This window comes from Tiliqua scincoides, chromosome 3, assembly GCF_035046505.1.
Source record: "Tiliqua scincoides isolate rTilSci1 chromosome 3, rTilSci1.hap2, whole genome shotgun sequence".
NCBI lineage: Eukaryota > Metazoa > Chordata > Lepidosauria > Squamata > Scincidae > Tiliqua > Tiliqua scincoides.
Window position 1 is genome coordinate 68,872,841 of NC_089823.1, and position 14,910 is coordinate 68,887,750.

Sequence of the window (14,910 nt, forward strand, 5' to 3'; positions counted from 1 at the left end):
TTAAAAATTAAAATATGTATAAAAATATCATAGTGTATATAATTTAAAAAACAATATATAATATTGTAATTAACTACATTGACTCTGTGTCTACAGATGATGCAGTGCCTAAGTTGGGTAGCAGCATACTGTCCATAGATCTAGCAGATAACTTTGGAGGATTTATTAGCCCATTACAATTACTTTATATTTTGTGGGTCAAATGTGGAATTGCTTAAAGTAGCAGTGTAATACAAATGTAAAAGTTCCGTGTTTAAAGCAACAGAAGAGCCTTGTGTTAAGTGTTAGCATCGTATATGCATTTGTTTCCTCTTCCCTTTCAACATGCCATGCAATGTGAAATGCCTTGCCTCCCATTTAGGTATTCCTCTATTCCCCCCATCTCCGCATATGAAGAACCTTTCATCCACCAATATAAACAGCAAAAGGCAGACCCAGCCAAGCTGTACTCCAGCTTCAAGGTTGGCTGCCAAGCAGCAGAAAATTAAAGAAAACTGGAAGACAGATGTACTGTGCACGGACGAAGAAGAGGATTTTCAGGCTGCATCCCTGCTGCAGAAACACGGCGAGTGTGAAAAGCCACCAGGGAAACGGCAGTGTAAAACAAAACATTTGGCACTGCAGGAGAGGAGGAGGAGGTCATCCCTGACTGGGGATGACATTACAGATATTGAAAGCACTGAGGAGAAGGTATCTCTTACTTGATTTAATTGTCCATTAACATTACTGTATGTTTGGTAAAGTCAGCTGGCTTGAATTCTTAGCTTATTGTCTGCGCTGTGATAATTACAAACTCTCCCTGTCTGCCTTAAAATGTAATCTCCTGTTCTGCAAGGCTTTCTCCACTTTACTCCATGATAAATTCCTTGATTTCATGGGAGCTCATGTACAGTCCATTCTTTAAGGATTTTGGCTTTCAACTTTTGGATGATATAAATCTAGAAGGTGTCATTACTATACTTTTTTTTTAATGAGAGGAAAAAAGATTTTCAGTGAATTATTAAGGGTAGAGGGTGGGGGTGTGGAATCCACTAATGATTTTGACAGGTCATAGTTAATGAGGAGACTCGGGAAGCGACCAGAGGCTCCTTTAGACAGTGACTCTTCACCAGTCAAATCACATGAGCAGGCATTGTACGATCGCCTGCAGCAGCAGACTCCCTCATTATTGCCTGTCTCTTTAGCCCTCACAGCTGCAGATTGCAAGCACCCCTCAGGAGACTACCCCAAGTCGTCCCATGCCGCCAGAAGCCCGAAGGCTTATTGTCAATAAGAATGCTGGAGAAACTCTTCTGCAAAGGGCAGCTCGACTGGGATACGAGGCAAGCATTATTTCTGAAGTTCACTACTCTGAATTAGAATAGGGGAGATGCTTCATGTCACATATAATTCGAACTGTGCACATGGGTAGAATCTCTCTTTGTGTTCCTTCTCAACATGCTGAAATATCTTGAGGCTCTGTGTTCTCTTTCTTCATTCAAGCATGCAATTAGTGTATTTTGCGGGTGGGGTTAGGAGAGAAACCATATAAACTCCTGTAATTTAATAAACTTGAACCTGAATAGATGCCTGTCATTGCCAATAAGAAAATCAGTGCATGATGTATTTTACAGGATTGGAATCCTGAGTAAAAAGTAGAGAGCTGTGTACATGACTACATAGCCACGAACATTTCTGCTGTATCCAAGGAAGGCTAATGAGCTGGATAGCCCTGGAAGAGTGAGAGTATGGTCATGCCTCATTTTACAGTTGCTTTTCAATCTTACGTTTTAAAGAGATGAGTATATTTGAAAAGTATAGACTGTAGTGCTCATGAGGCACTATAGGCCATAGACTTCAATGGCTTAGATAGCATCTATAAAGTGAAAATGATCATACAGACAACCAGCTGAAAGAGATGATCTAGTAACAATGTACCCTTACAGTTAATAGATGTTGGCTTGGTGATCCTGATATGTTTGATTATTTGTGTATTAGATTTTTAGACACTGGAAGTTATTTGTGCAAATACCATCATGTGTAATCCATATGGAAGTTAAAGGTATCTTTTTCAGTCCTGTAAAGGTATACTGTCTTGTTTCTTTTCTTTCTGTAGCAGACAATATTAAGTAATACAGAACTTAGTTTAAAAACACACACAAGATAAACTCTGTGTGTGCACACGTGTGTGTGTTTTTCTCTTGGCTTATTTGGTCTAAGATTTTATCAAGAGGCAGCCAAATTACAGCCTATTCACACTTTCCTGGGAGTAAGCCCCATTGACTCTAATGGGTCTTGCTTCTGAGTAGACATACATAGGATTGGGCTGTTACAGTACTCTTTTTTCCTTGATGGAAAGGGAAGACATTTGGACTCACAATCAGTTCAGTGTGTTGAAGCCCATGCAAGTTAGCAAACTGAGATCTAAGTGGTTGTGGTGCATCTAACCTGTTGTTTGGTAGGACAATGTGACACCTTTTTTAGGTGCAAAACCTTGGTGAAGTATGTGCCCCAGGCTGTTGATTTAATTGGCTTTGGATGGAATTGTCCTCCTTTTCCTTAGCTATATAATTGGATTTTTTTTTTCCATGGGCTGCATTTTACCAGGAGTATAGTATAAAAAACAGAATGTTAAAAAAGGTGAGGAAAAGCCTACACAGGTTACCTGAAAATACATATAGCCTCACAATGCAGTAGTAGCAACAGCTTTAGTGAGGCATCCATTTAGAATTTCTTAATTACAAAATTTCTAGGCTACTCCTTGTTAAGAATGGCAAATGGGACAGCAGCCCTTTATAGGACTGCCTGGTAATTAAAGGAAAGTCACTGGTTGTCTTCCTTGCTCCTTCCAATTTTGCTGTTGCTACACTCTCAAGGTACAGGGCCAGTTCACTTCTGCTGTAGCCACTTTCTAGAGAAGAAGGCATATTGGGTAGGTAGATGGGTAGGGCAGCTATGCCCATCATCTTGCTCTTCCACCCTTCACCCCAGCTGTCTTTGATGCAGTGGTGATGGAGGCCACTGTAAGATCAGGAGAACACCATGGTTGGAAAGGTTTCCTTCCTTTCCCCTTCCTTCCTTTCTTTGTGCATGATGTTAGCACATGTTGGCTAACATGAGGTTAGCTAATCTCATGAGGAAGCTGCTTGAACCATTCACTAATGAGTCTATATTATATCTCCAAAACTAGACGTGATAGGACAAAACGGATGCCATTTTTGGAATCGGCACCCCAAATATACCCAGGAATTGGAGTAACGTTTAAGGAAGTGAAATGTGGTGTTATCTGTGAAGCATAGCCAGTGAAAGCAATTCTGGTCACACTGGATTTCAGAAGGCGAATGTTCAGCACGATCAAACAATGGGAGCTTAAAACTTAGAATAGTTAGTAATATATGTGGTATTTTAAATGAAACACTGTTTGAACTTTTGTGCTTTAGATCTTGTGCACAGCTATTACATGGTGGCATAAATCTTGTCTCTGATTTCCATGGGGTGTTGCAAAGTAAAGTTAGTTCAAACTGTCATCCTTTGGGGCATCAATTTAAATATTAGAGGAAAATACTGAAGACCCTTTCCAGAGCAAACAGTAATGAATGTCAAATTTTAAAACTCTTCCTGAAGCAGCTGTATTGAGTGCACAAATGAAGGGAAGGGGGCGAGACATTGCCTAAGTAATACTAGGTTGTTGTCTTTAGTTGTAAATATGGACAGACCTAGGAATGTTGCTCTTTTTCTTGCCTCTATAAATGCTCAGACTCGAATTGGATATGACAGTGGTAATTCTGGATGCCCAGAACCAGGGGAGGACCATAGTTCAAAGGCAGGGCTCACGTTTTTCATGCAGAAAGCCCCATATTCAATCCCTGCCATCTCCAAGTAGGACTGGGGAGAGACATGTCTGATATTGTGGAGAACCACTGCTAGTCAGGGTTGACAGTACTAAGCAAGATAGACTGACTTGATATGAAGCAACTTTGTATGTTCCTAATTCACAAATCCTTTAGAAAGTGTGGGTAGAAAATTTATCTTGGAAAAGAGGAATACCAGGATGAGTGCTATACTCTCTATGCATTAATTACTTACTACCCTTCAGTCCCTCCCCCACACTGTTTGCCCAGCTTGGGTCACTTCTGTCACTGGTGGTCAGCTGTGGAGAAAAAGTGCTGGGAGAGAGGATCTGTGAGAGATAAGCTATGGGTAGTAGGAAAGTTCTGCACTCCTTGCCTGCTCAGTCCTTTGCAGCTCCCTGCTTTTCTATGCAATGGAGCACTTTCCTGTTCAATCACATGCTGCTATCCTGTCCTGTCTGGCCCACATATGTTTGCATTTGGAAGCCTTTCTAGTATTCTCCCGTATAGCAGTCATAGCAAAAGAAAATGTTAGTGACCACTAATACCAAACTAACCAGAACCAGCACTTCAGACCATAATACAACAAAGTTTTGAGAGTTGCTGATGTCAGCTTTTCATTTTTTTTTTTCAACTGCTGAGAGTATAATTTGACAGGGAATATTGCATCACAAGGAACTTAAAAATAATTTTGCCTTTTGTGATTACTTTAGTTTGAGATTTCCAGTTAAAACAAAATGCTTCTACTTGAGTGGATTCTCAGCATTCTGATCTATCCAGGAGCATATGAGAAAGGTGATGAATTTGTGAGTGTGAGGGAGGTTGTGGATAGGGTTGTAGACAGGAAATCTGAGGTTTCTGCCACAATTTCCCTGGAGGAATGGGGTTTGCCTTGTAGAATGCATTACAGGTCTTGGCCTAGCAGAGTCTGTGGACCCCCATGAGACTTTGGCTGCAAGGGTGAGCTGCTCAAAGGCTCTGCATTTCCAAATGCTCTCCTTATCTTTCTGAAGGCTGCTTTAGAAGGGCTTCCTCTGGAACATTCATCACTTCCCCCACCCCTCCCCCAATTTTAAAGGGAAATACTTCCAGGATGAAATGTGTCCCTCCCTCCCTGTTTTCCTTAAGTGACAGTCTCTGATGTTAAAGGTATCTCCATAGCAACAAACAATTTCTTCTCCCCACCCTTCCCCTCTTTCTCTAGGAAGTGGTTCTGTATTGTTTGGAAAACAAGGTCTGTGATGTAAATCACTGTGACAGGGCTGGCTGTTGTGTTGTAAAGAGACTTTAGGCACATTATTCTTTCAGTGATTTTCTTCACTGGCTTGGATAGAGGAAGATGCACAGAATGCTCTGCGGATCCATACTCATGGAATATGGATCTACAGATGCAGCTTGTCACACATACTAAAGCAGCAAATGAGACCACCTCTTCTGCCCCCCCCCCCCCATCTAGATTGGATTGGAACAAGATTATACTTCAATTCTTATTAGAGAAGAGTAGGCTCATTTCTGTCTCTTACTGAGAGTGAAATTCTAAAATGGATTAAAAATAAAGAATTTCAAGAAGCATTGAAAATAATTCTGTGCAGTGTTGGTTGGTAGAAATTCAGATTACTTTACAGCAGTGATGTAAACTATGTAGAGGTGTGTGAAAACCGGCTGTGGACCAGATCTGGCTGGTAGCCTTCATATTAAATACTGTCTTGTGTTCTGTTGGTTTACCTGGGGGAAAAATACACTGATACATCCAGATTGTTTGATGCAAGCTTGGCAATGTTTTTATTCGGATACCCACTTTTAGGACCAAACTAGTCATGTACTATTAGCCACATGTTGTAGAATTCAACAAAGAGAACTGAAATTTCTATGAATTGAATAAATCATGTTGAAAGAGTTAATGAGGCATTTAATTAATTAACCATAAAACTCTACATTGTTACATTTTGTGGTTAATGACATTGGATAAAATCCACTGGGAACTTCTCCAGTTTTGTGGGAAGAAGCTAGATGCGGAATAGGTGCAGTCCATCAGGAACTTCTGTACAAATTAAATGAATGGGAGCTAAGCAAGAGCATGTGCCAAAAGGGAAAACCCTCCCTGGCCATTTTTCATTACTGTAGGCACTGCCCATTGATCAATACTGATCAGTACTGAGGGTAAAAGTTGTTTTCAGTCCAAAAGGTAAAATCATGGCAAGGTCCATAGTTCAGTGGCCAAATTCAAGCTTTGTGTGCATAAAGACCTGGGTTAAATATTTGGCATCTCCACGTAATGGAGCTCCAGTAATAGAGCTGCAAAATACCTTTGAAACCTTTGGGAGTCCCTGCCAGTCTGAGGAATAGGTCATCCTAGTTCAGTGAACCAATGTTCTGATTTGGTGTAAAGAAGCTTCATGTATTTGAAACCCCGTTTAAAATTAGCCAAGAGGTCACTTTTAACGATTTTTGCTGTTGCTAGTGGACAGATCCCACAGCTGACTTGGCACTTTAGCTCTAAACTGGAATTGGGAAAAGTAGTGCCAAGTACATGATGGATGTGGGGTTCTGCATCAGTCACTTGGGACTGTGCCATTCACATTGGAAATCCCACTCCCCCAATGTTTGGAATAACTAGCAGAGATCAGCAAAGGTGTTAAGCTCACTGATTTAGAGTGTCTGACACTCCACATGGAAGAGCCTTTGAGTCTTCCCTGTTTGAAAAGACACAACCTAGTTCATAAGGTGGCTGATGCACTTGATCCCAAAGTAACGTGATTGAGCTTTCTGCCCTAACTTGGGCAGCCAGATCTTAGTTTGCTGCTTTCCATTTTAACCTGGTTAGTGAAGGCCTGCTAAACGAACAGCTTCATGCTGTTTCCTAGCTACCAACTCTCAGGTCAGAGATGTGGAGGTTATTGTGGGCTTTCCACTACATTTGGAATTGCAGGGATATGTCCGCTGCACTGGGGATATGTACTTCATACATCGGACAAAGTGGGCTGTAGTTCACAAAAGCAGATGCCATAATTAGGAGAAGGGACCTTAGCTCAGAGGTAGAGTACATACTTTTGCATTCAGAACATCCCAGGTTGGCATCTCCAGCTATGGAAGAGAAAAAAATCCTTTCTGAAACCTTGGGAGTGTCCCTGCCAGGCACTATCAAAACACTCTGAGGTTGTTGAACCAAGGCGTTCTGCTCAGTTAAGGCAGCACCTTATGCTCTTCCTTTACTAAAACTTGTAGTGCCACAGAGCTTGTCTTTCTTCTTGTCCTGTTTTCCCTTGAGAAAGACCATCTGATGTTGTGAAAACTCTCCTAAATTGATAGCATGTGTGTTATGTCCTTTTCACTACACATTTTCAACCTTTCAGAGCAAATTGACTGGGACGTCATTATTTAGGAGAAATTAAGATTTCAGTTGTTAATACACAAGATACCACAAAGCAGCCCAGTTAAACCATAGAGAAAATCAAAACGATTTCTTAAGATTTTGAAAGATCTCTATGAGATTTGCAAAGAGAAAATTCAGAAAATTATTAGTTACATAAGTCACCTCTGAAATGTATTTGTAGATGTTGTTTCCCTTCTGTTAGTGTAGAAAAATGATAATTGCATGTAGGTGTTCTTTCTCCACAATCTAAGCAAATTTATTTTAATATAAAGTTTGGTTGTACTCTGAGATTTATTTCTAAGCACATGTGTTGAAGAGCAAGTGCTTTGTGACATGTTCCAATCTTCTGGGCTAATAGCTGGTTTTTGTTTTGCAAAGTTTTGAGTTATTCAGGGAAGACAAACTATTTGGTTTCTTCTCTCCTTTCTTTGTAGCTTGTTAATAGCCCCATCAGAGGGTATTCCCAGCATGTTAAAGTAAAAGTATGCATGTCTCCACAGCAACCAACAACTTGGTCTGTTTTTCTCCTGCTTCTCTTTTCCAGGAAGTGGTTCTATATTGTTTGGAAAACAAAGTCTGTGATGTAAATCATCGTGACAATGCTGGTTATTGTGCCCTGCATGAGGCCTGTGCCAGAGGCTGGCTGAGCATTGTGCGACATCTCCTCGAATATGGAGCCGATGTTAACTGCAGCGCTCAGGATGGAACTAGGTTAGCAGCACTCTAGTCACTAAGATATCCGTCACCTCTGCTTTTGTACCCTGTTAACACACAACTGGGTCCATGAGTTTGAAATTGTTTAAAGAAATGACACTTTGCCAAAAGATTCTTTTAAACTTTGGCCTTGTTAACTTTACAGCTTGCTTCTTGGTAAATACTCTGTAAAATTTGATTCCTTGGTTTCAGCACATCAAGGCTGCAAGTCTATCCACAATTACTTGGGACTAAATCCTATTAAACTCAGTAGGACTTTTTTGGAAACATGCATAGGGCCAGGTTGCACTCCCCATGCCAACTACTTTTATACTGAGGGGTACTAATTTCTTTTGTTACAGCTTTGTGATATGTGTTCCTACCGCCACTGTGTACATATCAAGCCTTCCTATTATGTATCTTAAGAATTTTTTTCCTTAAGGAAAATGTTTGTGTACACTCTTGTAGGTTCCTATGCAATTTTATCAAAAAGTAAGTGTGTGTGTGTGTGTGTGTGTGTGTAAATGTAAAAATATATAGATAATGCCAGAAAAAAAGTTTTCACTTAAAGTAATTTAAGTGAATGTTCCACAGTATTTCCTTTTATCTAGGATTTTTTTTAGTGATGAGCAGGCAAGGAGAATGTTCATCTGCGGACTATAACTGCCTTTAACCCTTAACCCTTCTACCATGCCCTTTTCAAGCAACATCTTTTCCCAGTTGTTGGATCCTTCCCCTTTAATTATTGTTAAAACTTTTTTGGTTTAATTTGCTGTTATGCAAACCCTTTTTTTACAAAGTCTGGTTAATTGTTATATTCTTGGGTATGTATGTGTTTTTCATTACCATACTAAGATGGGGAATGGGCCTTGGAATTCTCCATTTGAATATGTTATCACTTATCAAACCTGGTGCCCAAGGGCATAAAATTAGCATGACTGTAATCCTGTAGACTTTTTGTTATTGGCCTTTGCATATCAGCTTGCAGCAGTCAGATTTCAAGACAAAAAAAAAGTTTCAGTAGTGGTAGAAATGGCGTGTCATTATCACCTCATCCATTCTATAGAAGCATTGTAAGTGTTTGTTTCCTCCCTCATCTACCTTTACATTAAATGTGTATGCACATAGAAGGAGAGGCACCTACCTATTTGGGATTTTTCTAACTGAACTGATTTACTCAGGACCTTCTTTTAAATAGACCACTTACATAATAAGGCAAAGGTGTTTGCAGCTTGTACTGTAAACAGATGGTAATCATGGATTCAAAATCACACATCTCTCCTTGACATAATGGAAATGCTACAGGCAACCCTTTTCTAGAATGTGTGGTGCTGTCCTAAAAAAACCAGTTTCTTGTAGACTCTTTTAACAACTTCTGGGGGACATCTTCCATGGTTGTAGATTAACATGCCCATCTTTCCATCGTGGGTTTGGGTCTTGTCTGTCCTGCCCTCCTATAATGTGCCCTGGCAAACCACAGTTATTTCACCACTTCTCCCTTTCATCGTGAAGTGAAACTTGGTAGATGTACCTGGCTCCCTTGTGTGATGGAATAGGGACCCATAGGGACCCATGTTTTCTCCCTGCACAAGTTGTATGACCTTGTGTGCATTTCCTCCTGACTGTTGACAGTAACAGTGGCAGAACTTTTGCAACAGTAGCAGAATTCAGGTTCCTGGGGTCACTTTTGCCCTAGCAATTCATCCCAAGAGGACAGCTCTACATGGGTATAGTGGGCAAGGATGGTCCCTAAATACGCCCCAAGCCAGCAGCACCCTCTTCTCTTGTGTGCTATGTGTGTAGCAGCCTCTGCCTCAGAAAGGGATCTGTGCTGGCCTTCAAAGAGCTGCTAGAACTTTACTATTAGTTACTGTTAAGCTACACAAGCCAAGTACCGAAAGCTTGTGTCTTGAGAAGCTATGACAAAAGTGCTATAATGTGACTTCTGAAGCCCTATTTGTCATGAGGCAAGCATTCTGAGAGCACATAGGAGACCCTCCCCTTAAGGTCTGATGGAAAGGTACTGTGGTAAGATCTGTGAAGCAACAAACCAATCCTTCCCCATTATGGTTTTGACAATGCAAAACATATTGTCTACAGGAGCCCATCTAAATCCCTTCCTTTCGACCTTATAAAGACCTATTTTATTGAGAGACTGGTCTTGCAAACATGATAGTTTGTTCAGCTATTTTATCAGTTACTCAGTGCTTTTATTATGTTTGGACTGTTCTTAGATGGTGCAAATTTTATTTACACCACAGAGATTATGCATACAAAATAAAATCAGAATCTATTTCAGGGTTAGTTACTGTGAATTAGAGAGCTGAGGATATTATTCTTAGATCCTAGCAACTATTCATCACTGCCCCAAGCACATGCTGAAGCAGCAACAGCCTTCCATTCTCCTGTTTGGACTCTTCTTGTTTGGATAAACCCCAAAGGGATATTTTTGTGTATAATATTCCAAAGTCATCTGTATAAAGAAACTGGGATAAAACCTAACCTTTTTCTTCTGTTCTATCACATATGTAGTTCTCACAGGATCTCTCTCTTATCATCTTGAGTATGTGATCCACTGATCAGAACATGCACATTAGAAGGACCTAAAGTTTCTGGCATCTTATTCCTAACCCCCACTAATGTTTTTCTTCATGCTGTTTTAAAACTTACTGCCTTTGTCTTTATATTCTTGACTTACCATGCAATATAACAATGTACATGCTGTAACCACCACATCTGCATGCCACACGGTGTCTATACATGCTGCATCATTTTCAAAAATCTGTTTTAAATTTCAAGATGTCCTCTTGAATGAGCCATGCCTTTCACTGTTGGTTAAGCCCACTGCCCATCTTGTTTACTCAAAGAAGGGACCTGTGGCAAATGATGATACTGATGTAGAGGACAAGATTGTGTTCATGTGACTGGTAACTGTGTATATTAGAGTTTAGACTTTAGAGAATGAATGGAACATCTTTTATAGACAATTTTCAAGCAGACTGTGTTCTGTGTTTCCTTTTGGGAGGGTACCATAAAAATGTCTTGGTTTTTTAAAAACCCAAATATGTAATTTATTTTAGTGAATAACATTTATATAGACCTTTCATTCACTTAATGTTCCACAAATTATAAAGCAAAAATATAACATAATTTATTAAGAATTAATTTTTCTGTACAATCAACCTTTAATTCAATGGCCGTCAATTTAACAGACTTTAGAAATAACGGATCCCTGTTTGTTTATTTATAACTATAAAAACTAGTTATATGTTTGGCTCATGAGCTAACCTTTAATGTGTGCATTACCATAAATGCATTTGGATTTAATGGACATTTGGCGTTTACAGACACCCCTTTCCCCTATTAGTCTGTTAAATCAAGGGTTCATTATATCTATTTCTATCCCCCCTCCCCCCCATGTACTCTTTAATTCTTTGGGTCCAGATTTACAGTTAATGGAAGTGAGACTTGCTGCATCACCTCCTCAAGGTGCGTTGTGAAATGTGGAGTGGTCACAGTTTTCCCTGAGATGGAAAAGCTCTGGTCCATTTTAATATGGAAATTGGGGGCAGCAGAGGCTATAGTGCAGTGGGTTTCAACCGCTGTGATGCGGCACACTGGTGTGCCCTGAGGCTGCCTCAGGTGTGCCGCAGGATCAGAGGAGGCAGGCAGCAACTGCGTGCCAGCGTGCGGGAGAAGCGGCTGCTTTGAGCCTCCCGTGGCAGGCAGCACAAGCAAGGGAGCAGCCAGGGAAGGGGCTGGTCAAGGCTGCTTTGCATCCCACGCAGCGGCTAGGTTCTCTGTATACCTTCATGTTTTGATGCATAGGTTTAGCCTGCCTCACTTTCTAAGAGAGGAGAATGCCAAAATGTCTCCCTCCTCTTTTCTCAGTGTTCAGCCTGCTGTCGTCACATGCAGTTTGAGACTTGGTCTTGGCAAGAAGAGATCCTGTAACAGCTAATTTTTATTTGGAGAGTGTCAGCAGGGTGGCTTTTTGCCTCTAATATTCTGCATGAAAAAGCCTTACACTAAGATATTAAAAATGGGCAACCGACTTGAGTGGTGACTCATATTATCCAAACTACCTTGTCTGGTAAATAGCCCAGAGTAACTGAACTAGTGTGAAATGTCACATACTAGACTTCATGTGAAGGGTTCAGCACTGGGAACCTGTTTTGAATGCCAAGGACATATGGAGTAGTAATCAATGAGAGAGTATCTGAGCACATACAGAGTACCTTTCCCTCACCACTGAGTGACACTATTGCTTTCTGTACATTTGGTATTAAAATACAGGGCTGCTAGATTCGCAAATCTAATTTCCTAGCACGCTTGCAGCCTGGCTAATTTTAGAAAAACAGTGGTTATGAAAGTAGCATCTTATCTCCATGTTTGGATATTTTATGCTGTTTCAGTTCACTGCAACTCTGTTGATGCTGCCTCTGCCTTGTTTGATGCTTCAAAAAGTCCTTGCAGTCCTTTTGGATTTTGGAAGCTATTGCAGATGAATTGGACCAAAACAGGGATAACGGCTGTATAACCATTCATAAATTAAAATGAATATACATTTTATATGGGCTGTGTATATGAGCTGTGTGGGCCATTGGTCTGACTGGCCAGTTGTATGTTCACTTTGTGTTTTTTTTAAACTTTTTTGTGTTCATGATGTTTACTAGTATATCTTCCCCACCCCTGACCTGCTAGTGTAACCTTTTCCTATTAAGTTTAGTATTTGAAGTTCACTTCCCTTTTTATTTTTGTAGTATATTTCCTATCCTCTTGTTTTTTTCCACCAAGGTGGAGTTTATCAGTGGGTTCAGGAACACCAGACAACTTGGCTGCCAGAGAGAGAGAGAGAGAGAGTGTGTGTACATGTGTAAAAGAATACAATAAGAGATTGAGTGATGAGGTCTGAAGAGCAGCTGCTTCCTGTGGTGGCTGCCTTGCAACAGCTGAGAAGGGAAGCAGTTCTTGCAGGTTGTGAGGTTGGTGGAAGGATGAATGGCAGCTGCTCTTGAGAGTGATGTGATCTTTATAGGCAGGGAAATGAGGAGAGACAGGGGTGAAACAGATTCTGAGCCACAGCCCCAATGATAACCCTGGCCAAGCCCTACCCTAGAGAAATCCGCATGAGCGCAGCACATCTTTTAGAATCTTCCCTTTGCTTAGCCTTAGCAGGTATGTGTGCCTTGTAGTCTGGCAAGAATACATTAAGTTTGTCATATGGTTTTGCTAGATAAATTTTGCCCTTTCTGCAAGTGGGATAAACTGGAACTGCTTAAAGGGAAGTCATGTTTACTCACAGTTTTTTGCTGTTCTCAGCCCTGTTGTGCAGGGCGTCAATCTAACAGCCCCATTCTATATATATTTATTGGGACGAAAGCTTCATTAGGTTCAGTGGTTCTTACTCCCAAGTAAGGATGCATAGAGTTGCAGCCTAATTTGCATTAGCAGCTTGCCCTTGCTTTCTTTAAGTGGCACAATGCCCACGCACACACCTTTGGCTGTTTGTGAAAGTGGTACACTGGGGAAAATACTTTCAGAGGCCATTGAGTGTTTGCTTCATTCCTTTACTGCTTGTAACCACAGTCCATCAGACGTATAGAAGATAGTGTATTGTGTGTGTGTGTGTGTGTGTGTGTGTGTGTGTGTGTGAACGTACAATCCATTTGTTGAAAGAATTTTTGACACCTAAATATAATAATAACAATAACAATAACAACAGGTATTTATATACCGCCTTTCTTGGTCTTTGTTCAAGACTTTATTCAAGGCGGTTTACATAGGCAGGCTTTTTATTTAAATCCCTTATTAAAGAGGGATTTTTACAATTTGAAAGAAGGTTCTTTCTTTCAAGAACCACTACATTCAAGGTGTTTCATTCCAATCTGGCTTCACATTCTGGCCTCCATCCTCCCACGCTCAGAGCAGATGGAATTGCTCGGCTTCAGCTTGTCAGCTGCTTCAAGGTCGCACGGTGCCGGTGGCCTCGAACTGGCGACCTTGTGGATGTTATCTTCAGGCAGACGGAGGCTCTACCCTCTAGACCAGACCTCCTGCCCTTATAAATATAAAGACTTGAAAACATTTATCATTTGATTTCCATGTCATGATTTCAGTTTGCACTATCATTCAGAGAAGTGAACTGACACTGTTGCAACTAGGTTTACCCTAGTTGAATTTACCTTTGAATCGGAAAGTGTCTCTGATTCCAAATTTGGATGTTGCCCATTTGCAAACAGATAGCTTCACGTAGTATCACAGTTCTAGTGTCAGAAAGGTTATAAGCGTTTGAACTAAACAAGTGTTATGTACATTGTTTTTACATGTTGTAAGCCGCCCTGGGTCCCTTTCAGGGAGAAGGGCGGTATACAAATAAAGTTATTATTATTATTATTATTATTATTATTATTATTATTATTATTATTATTATTATTATTACATGGATGAGCTTCTTTCTCCCTTGAGCCACAAAGCAGAAATCTGTAATAGTTTTTTTTTCACTTTCTTTAATGATGACTCAGGAAAAGCTACAACTCTGTATCAGATTATGAAATACAAAGGTTCCAGTTTATTTTGCTGTCTTGAGATATGTTTTTCAAGTCAAGTTTAGAGGTAAATACACAACTGTTGCTTACCAAAATAGGTTCTCTGCAGCCCATATGCAACCTGCACAGTGATTTGAAGGTACCAGACATGGGAACTGTGCAGAATTTGAATACCAACTGGAAGGCAGTGAAATTAGTGTGCCCTTTCAAACCCACAGCCCAATCCTAACTACTGCTGGCACAGCTAGGCCGCATGGCCTACATTGTGTCCAGCACTAGTTCAGAGTCAGCTGGAGGTCTCCTTGGGGTAAGGGGATATTTTCCCCCTTACCCTTAAGTGATGCCCCAGCCTGCCATATAGGGCTACTTGGATCTCTGTCTGCTATGTAACAGGTGGAAGTCCGAGCGACCCTGTGTATGGATATGTGGCTGGGAAGAGGGTTAGGATTCAATGGAGGAAGCCTCT

The 14,910-nt window shown here is 40.6% G+C and overlaps 1 protein-coding gene across 4 annotated transcripts in view; it reads left to right on the forward strand.

Annotated features, from left to right (window-relative positions):
• The window catches only part of BCOR (BCL6 corepressor), an 88,659-nt gene that overhangs the window by 67,096 nt on the left and 6,653 nt on the right, over nucleotides 1-14,910 (forward strand). For all 4 annotated transcript variants that reach the window (XM_066620945.1, XM_066620948.1, XM_066620949.1 and 1 more), the window contains 3 exons: nucleotides 362-690; nucleotides 1,185-1,322; nucleotides 7,748-7,914. In XM_066620945.1, the coding sequence (XP_066477042.1) occupies nucleotides 362-690; nucleotides 1,185-1,322; nucleotides 7,748-7,914 (634 nt within the window). The remainder of the gene's footprint in view (nucleotides 1-361; nucleotides 691-1,184; nucleotides 1,323-7,747; nucleotides 7,915-14,910) is intronic.